The sequence below is a fragment of the Cavia porcellus genome, unplaced genomic scaffold (assembly GCF_034190915.1).
Source record: "Cavia porcellus strain 051 isolate PalLab524CR breed Dunkin Hartley unplaced genomic scaffold, mCavPor4.1 scaffold_11, whole genome shotgun sequence".
Taxonomy (NCBI): domain Eukaryota; kingdom Metazoa; phylum Chordata; class Mammalia; order Rodentia; family Caviidae; genus Cavia; species Cavia porcellus.
The window spans coordinates 75,018,739-75,036,460 of record NW_026947494.1 but is presented as its reverse complement, the minus strand read 5'-3'; the positions used below and the strand labels follow the sequence as shown (position 1 = coordinate 75,036,460).

At 38.9% G+C, this 17,722-nt stretch overlaps 1 protein-coding gene across 1 annotated transcript in view; it reads left to right on the top strand.

The window, feature by feature from the left end:
- The window catches only part of Rp1 (RP1 axonemal microtubule associated), a 388,520-nt gene that overhangs the window by 260,200 nt on the left and 110,598 nt on the right, over positions 1-17,722 (top strand). The window contains exon 22 of the mRNA XM_063258495.1: positions 10,289-10,443. Coding sequence (XP_063114565.1) covers positions 10,289-10,443 — 155 coding nt within the window. The remainder of the gene's footprint in view (positions 1-10,288; positions 10,444-17,722) is intronic.

Genomic DNA, 17,722 nt, shown 5'->3' with positions numbered 1-17,722 from the left:
GTGACTGGATTAGAGGGTCACTGTATTCAACAGTAGGTTTATTCACTGATGAGTTTCATAGCTAAACATGATGTCAGTAGGTGGAGCCTGGTTGAAGGTGAATCACTGATGATGTGACCTTGAAGGATGTGTTTTGCCCATGGTTCTTTCTTCCCTTCTTCTTGTCCGGGCTGCCATTCTCAGCACTGCCTTGCCGCTATGCTTGGAGCCAACCAACCATGGAATGAATCCTCTAAAACCCATGAGCCAAAATAAACCTATCCTCCTGGAAGTTATGGGTATCAGATATTTTGTCCCACTTATGGGACTAACGCAGATTAGGATCACAGAAGTGTGACCATTTCTGTGACCATAGCTGACTGTCTGGTTTAGAAGCCTTTGTAACCAGTTTGGAGGAGGAATTTGGAAAGTTTTGCAGATGCCAGGTAGATCTCTAAAAGACTATACATGGAGATTGTTGGGTGATTCTGTTTGGGATTCAGAAAGCCCAAATGCTGATAGAAATGTGGGTGGTAAATGTCAAGCTCCTGAGACTTCAGTTTGGGACAAAAATTCCATCGGCAACTGTATCAGACATCACGTGTTGTACTCTGCCAGAGAATGTGTCCTCATTTTACCTGTGTTCTGAAACTTTGCCACAATTGAGAATAAAAGTAGTGGATTAATTAATCAGGTGGAGAAAATTGCAAAATGGTCAAGTCATTCAGGCTGTGGTCTGGGTACTGCTGGTTACTTTTAACCAGATTTATAGTGAGAATCAAGAGCAAAAGAAAGAAATAATTGAAAAACTTCAAGTTGGGCTCATGAATAACTATATGTAAAGGTGGGGCCAGAAGAGATGTGGCTGCTGAAAAGGCTCATACTATTTATTAGAAAGGAGCCATTACTTTGCACAAACACAAGAATAAAGATGCCTTGAGAGTGTCTAAGTATTAAGGAGGATCTCACCCATCACAGGTGCCAGAGTGTAAAAGAATAAAATCCTTCAAAGATTGCTTTAGAATAGAACTCCAGTTGCCCTGCTTATTGAGGGCACCTAGGGGAATGTTCCCCTGAGTTCAGCCTTGCAGGCACTCAGTACCCACTGCTGCTGTGGAACAAGAAGGCGAGGCTATTGATTGAGCCGACTTTGGCACGTGAAGCTGACTTTTCAGACATGCAGAATGCAGAAGTAGTAGGGTCGTGAAGGCTTCTATTCCAATTTAAAAATAATGCCTCGGAAGCCAAGCCATGTTAGAGGGTGATGCCTAAAGCTATAAGGTGTAGTGGAAATGCCAGGCAATCAAAGCTGCAAGGCACGTGGATTCTCTCTTCTAGAGAAAGCTATAGGCTATGAGTATAACCAGTTCAAGAGAGAGGTCATGTGGGCTGCGACCAGCAAGGTTAAAGGACCAGGGCTGCTCTTAGCTTCTGGAACTCACATGTCAGGGTTATGTGTCCTGGATGTCAAACATGAATTTAATGTTTACTCTGCTGGGTTTTGGTCTTGTTTTAGTCTGATTCCTTTTTATCGCCCTATTCCTCCTTTTTGGAATGGAAATGTTTATTATATGCCACTGTATGTTAGAAATATTTAACTTCTTTATAGAGGCTTACAAGCTAAAACTTTGTCTTGAGTTTCAGAGAGATTGTGAATTTTTCCAAAGAATTGCTGAAGCTGTTAAAACAGGCAGCTCTTAGAGACAGAATAACTACACTTTACATGTGTTGGATGTGAGCCTTTTTAGGGCCAGAGGAAGAATGTTATGGTTTATACCTTGAATGTTCCCCATAAATCTCATGTGTTTGCAGTGGCGATTGGATCATAGGGCACTACAGTCATCAGTGAAGTCAGTCATGAATGTCTTGTTAGGAGGTGAGGAGCTGTGCTACCGGGGTGTGACCGAGAAGAGTGTATTCTTGTCCCTACTCTCCCTGCTGTCTCTGCTTCTTGGCTTCCATGGATCCAGTACCTTTCCTCTGCCATGCCCTTATGTCATGCATTTCCTCCTTGGATCCAACTAACCATAGACTGAATCCTCTGTGAACCATGACCTGAAATAAACTTTTCCTCTTCTAAGTTGTGAGTGTCAGGTATCTTGTATTAATGTCAACAAAATGAGGGATACAACAAGAGAACCTACTAGAACAGAAACAAAACCTTAGATACCACGTTGATGCTATTGTAACAGATCAATAACATTGTTCTCTGAAGAACAATACTAACTTTGTATCAATGCCAGATTCCACCCTTGCTACTTTGTGATAAATCCTGAAGGCTTAATCCCTTCTAGCTGCTACTTGTTTTGTCATCGTGCAGCATTTTGTGGCAGTGTTGCATCATATGAAGTTACTGGGATGATGATTTCCTTCAGTTCATCATTACGTATGTCATTTATCAGATACTATACTGCAGACTGAAATTAATATTGGGTAGGAGCTATGGTTGCAGTGAGTATATAAAACAGGCTAGAATTAGGAATTTAGTGGTATCAATCTAAAAGTTTAGAATTAGAAATATAAAAGTGCATGATTTCATTTAAAGTTTTCATTGTTGTTTTCCTGAGTGTGTAGAATTTAATGGAATTGTCATATAATCTGAAAAAGTATATAGTAGAAAAACTGGCAACAACCGTGGAATTTTATTATCAGAAGCACTACATACCAGCTACTATTTATCTCATGAATCACTGATTGGGCTGGTGTTATTTTCTTTACATAGTGTCTAGTGGTATAATTAAAAGCAGCTACTAACAGACCCCATTTAAATTCTATCTTAAAACTTAAAGTTAATTTAAGATACAAAAAAGGTATTGTACAGTAGTTTGGTTTGCCCCAAAGATAAGCATGAGACAAAAACTTGAGTATAAGTAGTTTATCTGGAAATTATCTACTTAAACCCCTGAGAAGTGAAGAATGGGGACATTGAGGCGAGAAAGGGAGAGAAACCAATATACACATTCCCCATTTAATGAATGAGGAAGGAGTTCTGTTCCTATAACTAGGTTGTTAAGTGAATTGGTTGCTAAATGAGGAATTGTATATAGTATGTATATTACAACATGTAGAAAAAAAATTATTGAAGCAAACTCCAACTTGATGACTTTACTTTTACTCGCCTCTTATGGCAGTACTGGAATGTGTAACATACCATGGAGCTACAGTACTTTGCCAAGCAGTACAGTCAGTAAAAATCACAATATTATGTTAGCAAGGTGTACTGTCAAAAAAAAAAAGATATTGGAGCTCTGTAAACAAGATGTACAGAGGTGTACCAAGAAACAAGACAAGTTAAAAGTCTGAACAGTGAGCCTCAGTTGTTAAGCAGGTAGACTGTTACATAAGAAATATCTGTAAAGATTAATAGTGAGCTGCTCATTGCTGGGAAACCTTCTTGCTTAGGATCTTCACAGACATTTTTGTAAAATCCCTCAGCATTGTCCCACAAGTGAAGCCTTCAGGCAAAGAAGCATGAGGCACAGGGCGTTGAGGTAGGAAGTAGCTTAACCTGTCTACCTCAGTAGCAAAGGAACCCAACAGTCAAGACGACGTGGGAGAGAGCATCTTTATATGTGCCACAGTTGGTGATGTGCCCCATGGAATGTCCCCTTCTGAGGGCAGCCTGGTAACTCAGGAGAGTGAAAAAGAGATTATCCAGAGACATCCAGTAAAGTGCACAAACAGTACTTCTCTGGTTACAGAAGCATTGTTTCTGGACTAACATTGGTTTTCATCTGCCCTAAATAAGAGATGATTCCCATCGGTAACAAAGAACCAAAAGTTGACACTCATCTATTATGTATGCAACTCTTGAATGGAAATTTAGCATGGTAAAAATGCAGGCAGTAGTTAAGACAACCCATTCCATTTGAGTAATACAAATAATACTGAGTTCGTAAATACTTACCATGAAATAGAGTAACTGTGACTAATAGCCGACTGCCACATCTAGAAAATTTTCAGATTTAATTGGATTTATGACCCTTTCCTTTTAAGATAGTTATTCAAAATAACAACAATCCATGAAGAAATAGTATATAAAGGAATTCTTTTTATTCCCATCAGCATAGCATTTCCTTTAGGCCCTACCTCTCTCTGGCAATGTTAGTGCATTTTTGACATGAAAAACCAATTCTATGCTTATTTTATTCTAAAAGTTTGTATATGTTTGCATACATAATATTTAATTTCATTTTGAGGATGAGCTATCTGTCTATGCCAATTTCTATCTATCTATCTATCTATCTATCTATCTATCTATCTAAAATTTTATCATTTTCAAGCCTCTTCCTCATCCCATGGTATCCTCTTCTCTTCATCCCCTTCTTCATCTCTTAAGTCTATATTTTACTCATTAATTTACATTTTGGGTTTCTCAAGTAAGAGAAATCATGGAAAAATTTAACTTCATGTGTCTGACATTTAATATTATAATCTCAAGATCCATTCATTTTCCTGCAAAAGACATGAATTCATTCTTCTTAATGGATGAATAAAATTTCATGGCTTAGATTTACAACATTTTCTTTATCCATTTGTCCATTAATAGTAATTTATGAAAGATCTGTTTTCAGAGCTTAGCTAATATGAATTGTACTGCTATAAACTTGGGTATGCTTGTCTCACTACATTACGACAGTCTTTAATTCTTTTTGGGAATACAGCAGAGATACAGATGGATTGAATGGAATTTCTACTTTTAGATTTTGAGGAATAGTGATGCTGATTTCCATAATTGTACTAATTAGCATTCTTATCAACAAGGTAGAAGGGTTCTTTTTCCCGTTTAATCCTTCCTGACATTTGTAGGTTTAATGTGTTCTTGATTATAGCCATTCTGAATAAGATGGAACCTCAGAGTTGTTTTGATATGTGTATTTTTCTAAAGGCTAAAGATGGTAACATTTTTCATGTACTTTAGCTCTTTTTAATTCTTTAAAGATGTGTTTTTTCAGTTTATATGCCCATTTTTTGTTTGGGTTATTTTGAGGGAGTTTAGTATTTGATATCTTTGTATACAGTAGATACTAGTTCTGTGTCAGAAGAGTAGCTGACAGGTTTTTTTTTTTTTTTAACCATTTAGGCTGTTTCTTCACTCTGGCTATTACTACTAAATTTAATCCCACTTGTTGGTTCTTGGTATTATTTGTCATGCTATTGGCATTCTGTTCAGGAAATCCTTGCCTATGCCTGTGGCTTCAGGTATTTTCCCTTTGTTATCTTCAAGCAGATCTTGTTTTTGGTCCTATATCTGGGTCTTTGGCTCATTTTGATTTGATTTTTCAATTCAAGATGAGAAATATGGGTTTAGTTGTATTGTTCATATTTATAGACAGTTTTTATGGCACTAATTATTAAAGAGGTGTTATGATTGATAGATTGTGTAGTTTAGACTTGAGAAGTTTAGGAGTTTAACTGAGAGACTCAATAGGGGGTCAGGTTTCTTACTTTGTAAATATCCTCATCCTATGCAGAGCAGGACAAGGAAATTTTGTGAGTGCTACACCTACCCCGAAAGGGGTAGTGGGTGGCCTGTGTGCAATATAAAGAAGAAGCTTGTTTTCCCACTTTTGCTCTGGCTGCTGCCTTGAAGTGTTGCCCCGGTGCCATGCTGCCCTGACTTGGAGCCATGATTATGGACTAAGACCTCCAAAAACTGTAATCCAAATAAATCTTTTCTTCCTTAATTTTGGGTGTTGGGTATTTTGTTCTCAGCAAGGAGAGAAAAGTAACTAAGACAGAATTGGTATCAGAGGAATGGGGTTGTTGCTGTGACTGTACCTGACCATGTGATTCAAGAGCCTTTGGGAATAGCTTGCGGGAGAAGTTTGGAAAAGTTTGGAGATGTGCCCTGAATGTATAGAACTAAAACACTTTAGTCTGTTCTCTATGGAGATTCTGGTCAGAGCTCAGGAGAGCTCTCACTGATAGAAAGCCTTCAGGTAAAGACCAGGCTCAGGAGGTTTCTGCTGGGAAGAAGAACTGCATTGGTTGTTGGATTCCAGTCAATGTATGTTATGGCTTTTCAGCCTCCAAAATGTGAAAGTGAAAGATTTTACTTGGAAGAGAAAGCCTCAGAGCACCATGTTCCAGAATGACAGTGGCTGCACCAGGTTCCAGAATGGAGACAGCACAGAAAATCTGTTCCTCAGAATCAGGTTCAGAGTGCCCAGTGATCTAGGCACTCAACTCCTACAGCCAAGAGAGAGGAAAGTCTAGCTACTGCTGCACCTAGCCACAGACCTCGATATTGTCCATGTGGTGCTGGTTTTAGGTGCATACAGAAGGCAAAGGTTCTGCGGTTAAAAAGCCTTCTACCCCAACTTCAGAATATCTAGGAGGCCAAGCAGTGTCCCCCTGAGAGGACAGTGTGTGAAGCTGTGAGTGTGAAGCCAAAGGTGCAGTGGAGACTCAGAAGTTTGGAAAAGCCAGGAAAGTAGATCAGCTAAGGAAACCTGCAATGAGGAAGCAAAACAGCCCAAGAGAGAAGCCCTGGGGGCTAAAACCACTATTATTGGCCATGCAGGTGAAACCAAAAGCCCTTTGGAACTGGCAGTTTGCCACGGATTGTCTCAAATGGAGCACATGGAACTGCAGGACTTAATGTTTGCCCTGCTGGATTTTCTATTTCCTTTTGTCCCAATCCTTTGTAGCCTCCTGTTTATAACTTTTGGAATCGGAATGGGAATGTCTATCTTGTGCCTTTGCATGTTGGAAATATTTAACTTTATTTTCATTTGTACAGAGATATGCAGTTAACAGTTTGCCTCCCATCTCAGCAGACTTGGGACTTGAACTTTTCAGCAATGCTGAAATTGTTAGGACTTTGGCAACTCTTGCAGATGGACTAAATGCCTTTTGCATAAAGGGATGTGATGAGTCTTTGGGAATCCAAGGACAAAATATTATGGTTCTAATGTAATATAATGTTGGTAGACTTAATACAGGTTCCTAAGGATTGTTAAGTTCCAAAATATCTGGAGGCTGATTTAAAGAAAAATGTCTGGTTACCAAGTTGACAAGGGATGGGGATTGTTACGGTTGATACATTGTGTCAACTTGAGAAGTTTAGAAGTTTAACTGAAAGACTCAGCAGGGATCCAGAATTATTTGTAAATATGCTCATCCTGTGCAAAGCAGAGTAAGAAGATTTTGGGTGTGCTACACCCACCCTGGGGGGTGGGTAGTGGTGGTGGCCTGTGTACACTAAGGGAGGGGAAGAGGCTTATTTTCCCCCTTTTGCTCTTGCTGCTGCCTTGAAGCGCCTTGCCATGCTGCCTTGGAACCAGCTGATTATGGACTGAAACTTCCAAAAACTGCAAGCCAAATAAAACTTTTCTTCCCTAATTTTGGCTGTCAGGTATTTTGTCTCAGCAAGGAGAGAAAAGTAACCAAGACAAGAATCTGTCTTTTCTCCAGGCTATATTTTTTAGCTCCTATACCAAAAAAATCGATGGCTGAGGGTACAGGATATTGCTTTTATATCCTTTATTGTATTGCACTGGAATAAGAATTAGAGGATGCTTTTTCACAGCCAATTGAAGAACATGCTCTATTTTCATACTTAGAGAAAAATTCAGGAAAAGGATTTCTGGAAGAAAGGGAGGAGGTAAAATGAGAAAAAATGTCTTTTATGATTCAGACTATGTCAGTATTTGTGGAAAGGACATATTCTACGTTATGTCTTGTGGTTGTGAACCTCAAATCTTAATGAACTACTTCTCAGGGCCAAGAGTTGAAGTTAGAGGAAATGTCTCAGTTAGTTCTCACTGCTGAGACAAAATGCCCAATGTCCAAAATGAAGGAAGGAAAGGTGTTTTTAGCTTACAGTTTTTGGAGGTTTCAGTCCATGATCAGTTGGTTCTAGGGCAGGGTGGCATGGCTGAGGGGTAGCCGTTCATGGCAGCTGTGGAAGATTTCAAAAGAGGCAAGAGCTAAAAGGACAAAAGGGACAAAAGGGGCAAAGCATGCCTCCTTCCCTCCTTTTTATTGTATGCCAGCTATCCACCCTGGGCAGTCGCAGCACTCACAATGCCAGTCCCAGTGCTAGACAATGAACCAATCTCAAATGCCAGACTCAGCTACTTTTCAAAGGCCCAAACCCATGACCCCATGAGGCTTTAAGGGGACTTTTAAAGACAAACCGTAGCATTCCACATCTGCCCCCGCAAAGACTCATGTTCATCTTTCATGCAAAAGACATTCGGTATATCTCAAAGAGTTGGCAGAGTACTAACAGTTTCAGCATCATTGAAAATCTCAAGTCCCAAGTCTCTTCTGAGATCTTGGGTAAACTCTTAGCTGTAACTTCTGTACAAATGAAAAAAAAGTTCAACACTTCCAACATTCAATGGCACAAGATAAATATTACTGTTCCAAAAGATACAAATCAGTATACAAAGGAATGAGACCAAAATAATACAAAATCCAGCAGGGCAAACATAAGTCCTTGAGTTCCAAGTTCAGCATTTGAAGCAATCTGGTTATAAGTGCCAAAAGGCTTGAGTGACTCCACCCCCATGGCATTTCTGTCAGTTATGGCTCCCTCAGCTTCTCTTTTAGGCTGGCTTTGCTTCCTCCTTGCAGGTTTCATTAGACAATCCATGCTCCTGGCTTTTCCAAGCATCCAGGTTCTTCTTTGCATTTTTGACTTTACACTCACAGCTTTGCATATTGCCCTCTAGGGGCACACTGCTTGGCCTCCCAGGGCTTCTAAACTGGGATGAAAAACTATTTAATCTCAGAACTCTTGCATTTTTTATGCACCCAAACCCAGCACTACAGGATGATGCCAAGGTCAGCTGCCAGCTGGAGCAATATTCAAGCTTTGTTTTCTCTTGGTTGTAAGGGTTGAGTACCTGGATTGCTGGCACTTTGAATCTGATCTGAGCAACAGATTCTCTATGCCACTGCCATTCCGGAACCTGTTGTGGCTGCTGCCATTTTGGAAACTGGTACAGCCACTGCTACCGCTATGGAGCATGCTACTCAGTGACTTTCTCCTCAAAGCATAGTCTATCACTTTTGCAGTTTTGAGGCTGTAAAGCATGGAAACTTGAAGCTGCTTGTGATGCCCTAAGGCCATCTTTTATATTCTCTTCTTCCTTCGAATAATAAGAGAACTCAGTTCTATCTTTGCAGTCCGCAGCTTTACTGAAACTTCTTTCCTCACAATGTTTTACATCATCCTGCTGGGCTCTTTACTCTTTATTTGCTGTGTAAATCTGGTTAAAAGTCCCAACAATAACCATGCCACTGGCCTCAACATTTGACTGCTTTGAAATTTCTTTTGCCAGATTAATTAGTCTGATACATTTAATCTTACTGTCAGGCAAAATATCTGGACATGAGCAAAATGCAGACATTTCTGCCAAGCCATAATGCACATCATCTGGAGTCCAATACTCAGTGCAGTCCTTCCCAGCAGAAACCTCCCAAGCCTGGTCTTTACTTGTTTTGTGGTCTTCTGAACTCTGACTAAAATCTCTCATCCAGAACAACCTAAGCTGTTCCAACTCTGTGCTTCCAGGTCACACTTCCGAACCTTTCCAAACTCTTCCCACAAGCTGTTCCCAAAAGCTCTTGAACCACATGATCAGGTATAGTCACAGCCACAACTCCACTCCTTTAGTAGCAAATTCTGTCTCGGTTATTTTTCTCTCATTGCTGAGACAAGATACCTGAAACCCAAAAAGAAGGAAGGAGAGGTTTATTTAGTTTATCATTTTTAGCTTACAGCCCATAATCAGCTGGTTCCAAGGCAGGCTGGCATGGCTGAGAGGCAGCTATTCATTGCGGCTGCAGCAGATTCCAAAAGCAGCAAGAGTGAAAAGGGCAAAAGAGGAAAATCATGCCTCCTTCACTTCTTTATATTTCATGTTGACCACAGGTGCAGCACTCACTCCACCAATCCCAGCACAAGACACTGAACTAATTACAAATGGTGGAAAGGCCCGACCCCTGTGACCGCATGAGGCTTTGGGGGGACTTCTAGACACAAACCGTAACAAGAAAGCAACAGACAGAAAGCTTTAGTGTTAAGCTGTGTTGTTTTTTTTTCACACTGGAGATACTAGAATAAAATAAAACAAAATTGCAAGAGAGAAAAAACAGCCAAAACTTATTTTAATAAATAAAAATAATTTACTTATTTTTCTTCCTTTATTGCCCCTTTGATGCTAACTATAGTTACATTATCTCTTTTAAAAAATTGTGCTGCTCTGGCAGGCTTGGGCTATTATTATTGCCAATATTTGTTATTGGCTGGACTTTAACTACTGCTATGAGGTTTCTCTGTCTCCTGCACCAGATTGATAAATTTCAAGTGGAAGCAGTGTCACTTGGAAAACTGCAGAAGGTGCTGTTGCGCTGTGAGGCCAATGATGAATCACAGTACTGGTACTGTGAAAAGGTTGTAGTCAGAGAACCCAGTGCAGCATCTGAGTCCATCTTCACATGTGAAAGGTAAGGTGATCTCTGTGGTGTGTCAGAGAAGTTGTGTCATATTGTGAATAACACTGTGTATGTGTGTGTGTTTGGTGTATATTGCAGGTTATGGATTTGTGTCATTTACATAGGATTGTACATTATACAGTGTCATGTGTCACTGGTTGTTTAAATAAATAATCATTTACTAGGCATTTTAGGAAAGTCTTATCTTGTAATATCTTATTACCAACCTATTAAGTGTAATAAAAGATCAGAAGTTTAATATTTCAAATTTTAATAAGAATGTTTGTTCAAGGGGCTGGGGATTTAGCTCAGCAGCGTAAGCACCTGCCTTGCAAGCAGGTGGTCGTGAGTTCAATCCCTAGTACTGATAAAAAAGAAAAAGACAAAAAAAAAGAATATTTGTTTAAATTTTGGCTTCTTTAAGTTGCTAAAATTGCAGCGTTACAACAATTTCATAAGGGGATTAGAGTGAAGAATTTTAGAGAGAACTTTAGTACAGAATTTTGGAAGGCAGCTTTCAATCTAGACAAGTTGTGCTTTCCTCTGAGCCCTAAAAGGTAAGTTCCAGAAGAAACTGTCCATTCTTGACAGACCTGGTCACAGGTCTCACAGATTGTCCTCTCCTGAAATTTCATCATCAGATAGTCAATACTTTCTTGCTTGGATCAGTGGCACTTATTTGCATAACAGAGGCTTTGCTCTTTAGTTTCTTTGCTGAGCTCTATTATCTCAAGAAAACTACCATCTTCGGCTGTATTGGTATTTACTGTTATTTTTGCTTAATGTCCCAAGTACAGAGAAGAAGACAGGTCCTAGACTCATGAATGGTTTGGGTATGAATAGTTGCTGAAACCTTATCTATTGTGGACATGGGGGTGAAAAACTTGGGCTCTATTTGCCAGTGTTGGGAGATGCCCTGCAGCATTTTTTCCAAATGAATTATCAATAGGAAATGAAGCAAAAAATAACTCAGGCAAGACAGAAGCACTGGAAGATAAAAGGGTCTGGATTAGGAAATCCAACCAAAAATGATTTCTCTTTCCCACAGTGACCACTATCACAAACTCTATTTTCTTAAATTTTAATTTTATTTTAAAGAGAATAAAACCAAGCAAAATAAAACAGAATAAACACAATCAAAACAAAATGTTGCAAGTGATACAGGGTTTCAAAACAAGATCATAGGAAATCAACAATGGCTACCACAATGCCTCTTGTCTTCAAAATGGCTATCCATACCATCAGACATAGGAAAATCAAACAAAACAGAACCAAACCAAACCAAACTGAACCAAACCAAACATGAAAATGATACAACACTTTAAAACAAGGTAATTGAGAATTAACAATGGCCACTATCTTCAGAAAGAGATCCTCTATATATGCCCTACTGCATCTTGTCATCCTCCAAATAGATGATCAAACTTCAGGCCTGCAAAGTCAATGAAACACTGAACACTACAAGCACTAGGTTGTTTTATTCCTTCAGTAGCTATCATCTCAGCTACTCAGTATTTCTCCAGATCAGCTGATCACTCACAGTGTGGTGTGGGGGCTTGGCTTTTCTTGTCTCCCAGCCCATCACCAGAAGGTGCTGGTGTCTGCTTGTCTTCCCTGCAGACTCTGCATGGTGCCAGCTCATAAGAAGTGGCTGTCTTCTTGTTCTCCTCCCTGAGGCCTGCAAATGGCTGGTGGTTGTTTGTTCTTCCAGCGAACTGTGCAAGGCACTGACTTACAGGAAGTGTCTGGTTCTTGTTCTCCTCCCTGAGGCCCACAAACGGTCACAAGCCTCCCTGTCTAAGGAGGGGCACAGCACTGACGAAGACCTGGACTCCTTTTCCAGCTTGCTCACCCCCGCAGTGCCCAGGTGCCTAACTGCTCAGTGGTAGCTGTATTTTACTCCCCACATCCGGGGTTCACTAAAGAGTGCTTCAGGCAGAGCCTTCTCCATTCTGCTGCCCTTTGTCACATAAACTTAGTTTGTTTCTTTTAAATATGAAATCTGTTGAAGGGCTGTCTAGACTTTTGCAGTTCCCTTGTTAATGTCTGCACATATATTCCATGCAATCAGTACATCCTCCACCACCATTATCCCACAGCCTTCACTCCCCTAACTTTGCTATCTCATTTCTTATTATGGACCTGTCTGGAAGGAAGAGACATAGTGATAGCCTTATTAATGCCAATGAATTATATCTGATAAAGTGTACAAAATATGTTAAATGGCCAAGAATAATAGGCCATTTAGAACAATGCTAATATTTGATGCCCTGCATGAGATGAGTCCCGAAGAAATAGTAACCAGTACTCATTCGTCTAATATTCTGATGAAGAAAATAGTCACAAAATCTCATTCCTTCCTATTCTGTAGAGATAAATAGAGTATATAGATCTTTCTTAATCTGTAAAGAAACAGAAGAATGTAACCCTAGGAGTGGAATAAGAGTATAGCAGCAGCCTTTTTACAGCACAAAGAGCTACTCTGAAGCTATGTACAGTGGCTTATTTGCACCCAGAGCCTTAGCACCCTCTAGGGCAGATGGAGTCTGGAAGGCTGCCTCCAGGTGGTAAAAAAAGAGCTTGCAGCTGCATGCAGAGCTGCTCCAGGCAGTCTCCTTGCAGTCTGGGGCCACGGGGCTGGGCAGCCAGAAATGTGACTAATTTATTTGGGATGCAGGGGGAATAAATGCCTAGGCAGAAGTATTCCAATCCCAGCTTTTTGAGAAATCTCCAGACTGACCTCCACAAAGGCTGCACCAGTCTACACTCCCACCAACAGTGTAGGAGAGTTCCTTTTTCCTCACAGCCTCTCCAGCATTTGTTGTTGTTGGTTTTCTTGATCCAGGCCATTCTTTCAGGAATGGGATGAAATCTCAGTGTGGTTTTAATTTGCATTTCTCTAATGCCCAACGATGATGAGCATTTTTTCATGTATTTATTTGCCATTTGTATTTCTTCATCTGAGAAGTGGGTATTCATCTCAGATGCCCATTTTTGGATTGGATCTTTGAATTTTGGTGGTCCCAGTTTTTTTAATTCTTTATATGTTTTAGACAAGAGTCCCTTGTCTGAGAGGGAGTTCACTAAAATCTTTTCCCACTTTGTGGGTTTTCTTTTCACTATGCTGGAGATTTCTTTTGACATGCAGAAACTTTATAATAAGAAGTGGCCCAGTTACTGATTCTGGGAAGTATTTCCCATGCGGTTTGAGTCCTGTTCATGAATTCTCTACCTACCCCTATGTCTTCAAGGTTTCTACCCAATTTGTCTTCCAATAGATTTAGTGTTTCTGTTTTAATATTCAGATCTTTGACCCATTTGGATTTTAATTTAGTACATGGTGATAGGCATGGGTCTAGCTTTAGTTTTCGGCAAATGGAGAGCCAATTTTTCCAGCACCATTTATTAAAGAGACTGTCGTTCTTCCAGTGAACCTGCTTGGCTCCTTTATCAAAGATAAGGTGGTTGAGTGTGTTTGTAGTTGTGGTTGTATCTTCTAATCTGTTCCATTGATCTTCGACTCTGTTTTGATTCCAGTACCATGTTGATTTTACTACTGTTGCTTTGTAGTATAACTTCAAGTCAGGGATTGTGATGCCTCCTGCCTTGCCTTTGCTGCTTAGAATTGCCTTTGGTATTCTAGGCCTCTTCTCACTCGAGATGAATTTTAGGAGTGATTTCTCTAGATTTATAAGGTATGTTGATGGTATTTTTATTGGGATTGCATTGAATCTGTGTAAGAGATTTGGGAGAATGGCCATTTTCACAATGTTTGTTCTTCCTATCAATGAGCAAGGGATGTTTTTCCATTTTCTGAGGTCATCTTCAATTTGTTTTTTCAGTGTATTATAATTTTCCCTGTATAGGTCTTTTACTTCTTTTGTAAGAGTAATTCCTAAATATTTCATTTTTTTTCCTTGCTAGTGGGAAGAGTGCAGTTTCTTTTATTTCCCTCTCTGTGATTTTGTTGTTCGTGTATAGGAATGCTATTGATTTCTGAGTATTGATTTTGTATCCAGCTACATTACTGAATTTATTTATCATATCTAAGAGTCTTTCAATGGAGTTTAGGGGGTCTTGTATGTGGAGTATCATGTCATCTGCAAACAATGATTATTTAACTTCTTCTTTTCCTATCTTTACCCCTTTTATTTCTCTCTCTTGTCTAATTGCTCTAGCTAGTACTTCCAGTACTATATTAAATAGGAATGGTGATAAAGGGCATCCTTGTCTTGTGCCTGATTTTAAAGTAAAGGCTTTCAATTTTTGGCCATTTAGTATGATGCTAGCTGTTGGTTTGTCATAAATGGTCTTTATTACATTGAGGTAAAGACCATCTATTCCAATTTTCTGTAAAGTTCTTATCATGAATGAATGTTGGGCCTTATTGAAGGCTTGTTCTGCATCTATAGAAATGATCATGTGATTCTTACTTTTGACTTTATTGATATGGTGGATTACATTTATTGTTTTACGTGTGTTGAACCATCCCCGCATCCCTGGGATGAATTCCACTTGGTCATGGTGTATAATCTTCTTGATGATTTGCTGCATCCTATTTGCCAATAATTTTATTGAGGATTTTTGCATCTGTGTTCATTAGGGAGATTGGTCTATAGTTCTCTTTTTTAGTTGGGTCTTTCTCAGGTTTTGGTACTAGAGTAATACTTGCTTCCAGGAATGACTTCGGAAGGATTGGTTCCCTTTCAATTTCATTGAATAGTTTGAGGAGTGTCGGCTTTAGGTCTTCTTTGTATTTCTTGTAGAATTCTGCAGTGAATTCATCTGGGCCTGGTCACTTCTTTGTAGGTAAGGGCTTAATTACATTTTCAATTTCATTAACAGAGATTGGGTTATTCAGCAGTTTTACATCCTCCTGATCTAGCTTTGGTACTTCATACGTTTCTAAGAATCTGTCTATTTCTTCTGTGTTATCAAACCTTTGAAAGTAGAGGTTTTCAAAATAGGTGTTGATGATCTTCTGTATTTCTGTAGAGTCTGTAGTGATTTCACCTTTTTCATTTCTTATTGCATGAATTAGAGCTTTTTCTTCCCTTTTTAAAATAAGGTTGGCTAGGGGCTTATCGATTTTATTTATTCTTTCGAAGAACCAACTCTTTGATTCGTTGATTCTTTGGATTGTTTTCTTAGTCTCTATTGCATTGATTTCTGCTCTGATTTTTATAATTTCCTCTCTTCTTTTGGCTTTGGACTTGACTTGCTCTTCTTTTTCTAGCTGTTTGAGGTGTAGCTGTGTTTTCCTGATGTGGGAACTCAGTGCAATAAATTTTCCTGTGAGGATGGCTTTCATTGCATCCCACAAATTCTGGTAAGTTGTATCTGCATTTTCATTTTCTTGTAGGTATTTTTTAATTTCTTCTTTATTTTCCTCTGTGACCCACTGATTACTCAAGAGTGTGTTATTCAGTTTCCATGTGTTTGCGGGATTTTTGCAGTATCTTTTATCATTAATTTCTAATTTCAGAACGCTATGATCTGATAACATGCAAGGGATGATTTCAAGTCTTTTGCATTTGTTTAAATATGTTCTGTGAGCTAATATATGGTCTATTTTAGAGAATGATCCATGTACTGCTGAGAAGAATGTGTATTCTGATGTTGTTGGGTGGAACGTTCTGTATATGTCTATCAAATCCATTTGTTTGCAGGTGTGATTCAGTTCTGTTATTTCTTTGCTGATTTTCTGTCTGGTTGATCTGTCCCTTGGTGTCAATGGCATATTAAGGTCTCCTATTACAATTGTGTTACTGATAATTTGAGTTTTCATTTCTGTCAATAGTTGTTTTATATAACTTGGTGCTCTGGAGTTTGGTGCATATATATTTAAGATAGTTATCTTTTCCTCTTGGAGTTTTCCCCTAACGAGTATGTAGTGACCTTCTTTGCCCTTTATGGTCATTGTTGGTTTAAAGTTCATGTTGTCTGCAAACAGAATGGCTACTCCTGCTTTTTTTGGATTCCTGTTGTGTGAAGTATTGTTTTCCGTCCTTTGACTTTCAGTCCGTGAGTATCCTTCTGGGTTAGATGGGTTTCCTGTAAATAGCATAAGGTTGGATTTTGTTTCTTGATCCATTGTGCTAGTCTGTTTCTTTTGATTGGTGCATTGAGACCATTTACATTAATGGTTATAAGAGTTAAATGCTGGTTTATTGTTGATATGTTATCTCTCTGCTGTTGCATCTTTATCTTTCTGTTCTGTTTAATTATCTGCTTTGCCTAGTGGTTTTTTCCTTTGTGTATCTAAACTGTCTTTCAATATTTTTTGCAGGGTTGGCTTGGTGTTCATGAAGTTCTTCAGCTGTTCTTTGTCATAGAAATATCGTATTTCACCATCAATTTTGAATGATAGTTTTGCAGGGTACTGCAGTCTAGGTTGGAAATCATTTTGCTTTAGGATCTGGAATACTTCACTGCATGCTCTTCTTGACTTTATTGTTTGTCCTGAGAAGTCTCCTGTGATTCCTTTTATATAAAGGTTTTCCTTTATAAGTGATCTGTCTTTTCTCTCTGACAGCTTTTAATAATCTATTCTTGTGTTGGATTTCTGGGATGGTGATTATTGTATGTCTGGGTGTGGTTTTATTTTGGTTATGACTATTTGGAGTTCTATATGCTTCACTGATCCTCATGTTGGTTTCTGATCTCATGCTTGGGAAATTTTCAGCTATTACTTCTCTAAATATCCTCTTGACATCCTTTATGTTGTCTCCTTCTTTCTCATTAATCCCTATTAATCTTATTTTATTTTTCTTTGCATCATCTTGCAGTTGTTGAATTGTTATTTCCTGATTCCTTGTTATTTTTAAAAGATCTTTCCTTTCCTGTTCACTGGCTGCAATATTGTCTTCAATGTCTGAAATTCTATCTTCACCTTCACTGAGTCGGTTTTTACAACTTTCAGTGGAGTTTTTTATTTCCTGTATATCTCTGTGCATCTGCATTATGTATTCTGTTTGTTTTTTATATTGATCATCTAGGGTTTCTATCTTTTTGTTAAGTTCCTCCAATTTTTTAACTGTGTTTTCTTTAGATATATTCAGAATCTCTTTCATTTCTTTTATCATTTCATCTTTTACCTGGGAGATTATTTCCAGTTGGAATTCCTTTAAAGCTTCCTGGAGTTGCTTGTTAATTTCAGTAGCTATTATGTCTGATATCTGAGGTGAATGGCATATATTTTCTTCTATATACATCGCTCCTAGGGTTTCTTGAGATGGGCTGGAGGTTTGAGGTTGTAATTCGGTCTTTCGTTTTGCCATTTTCCTATATT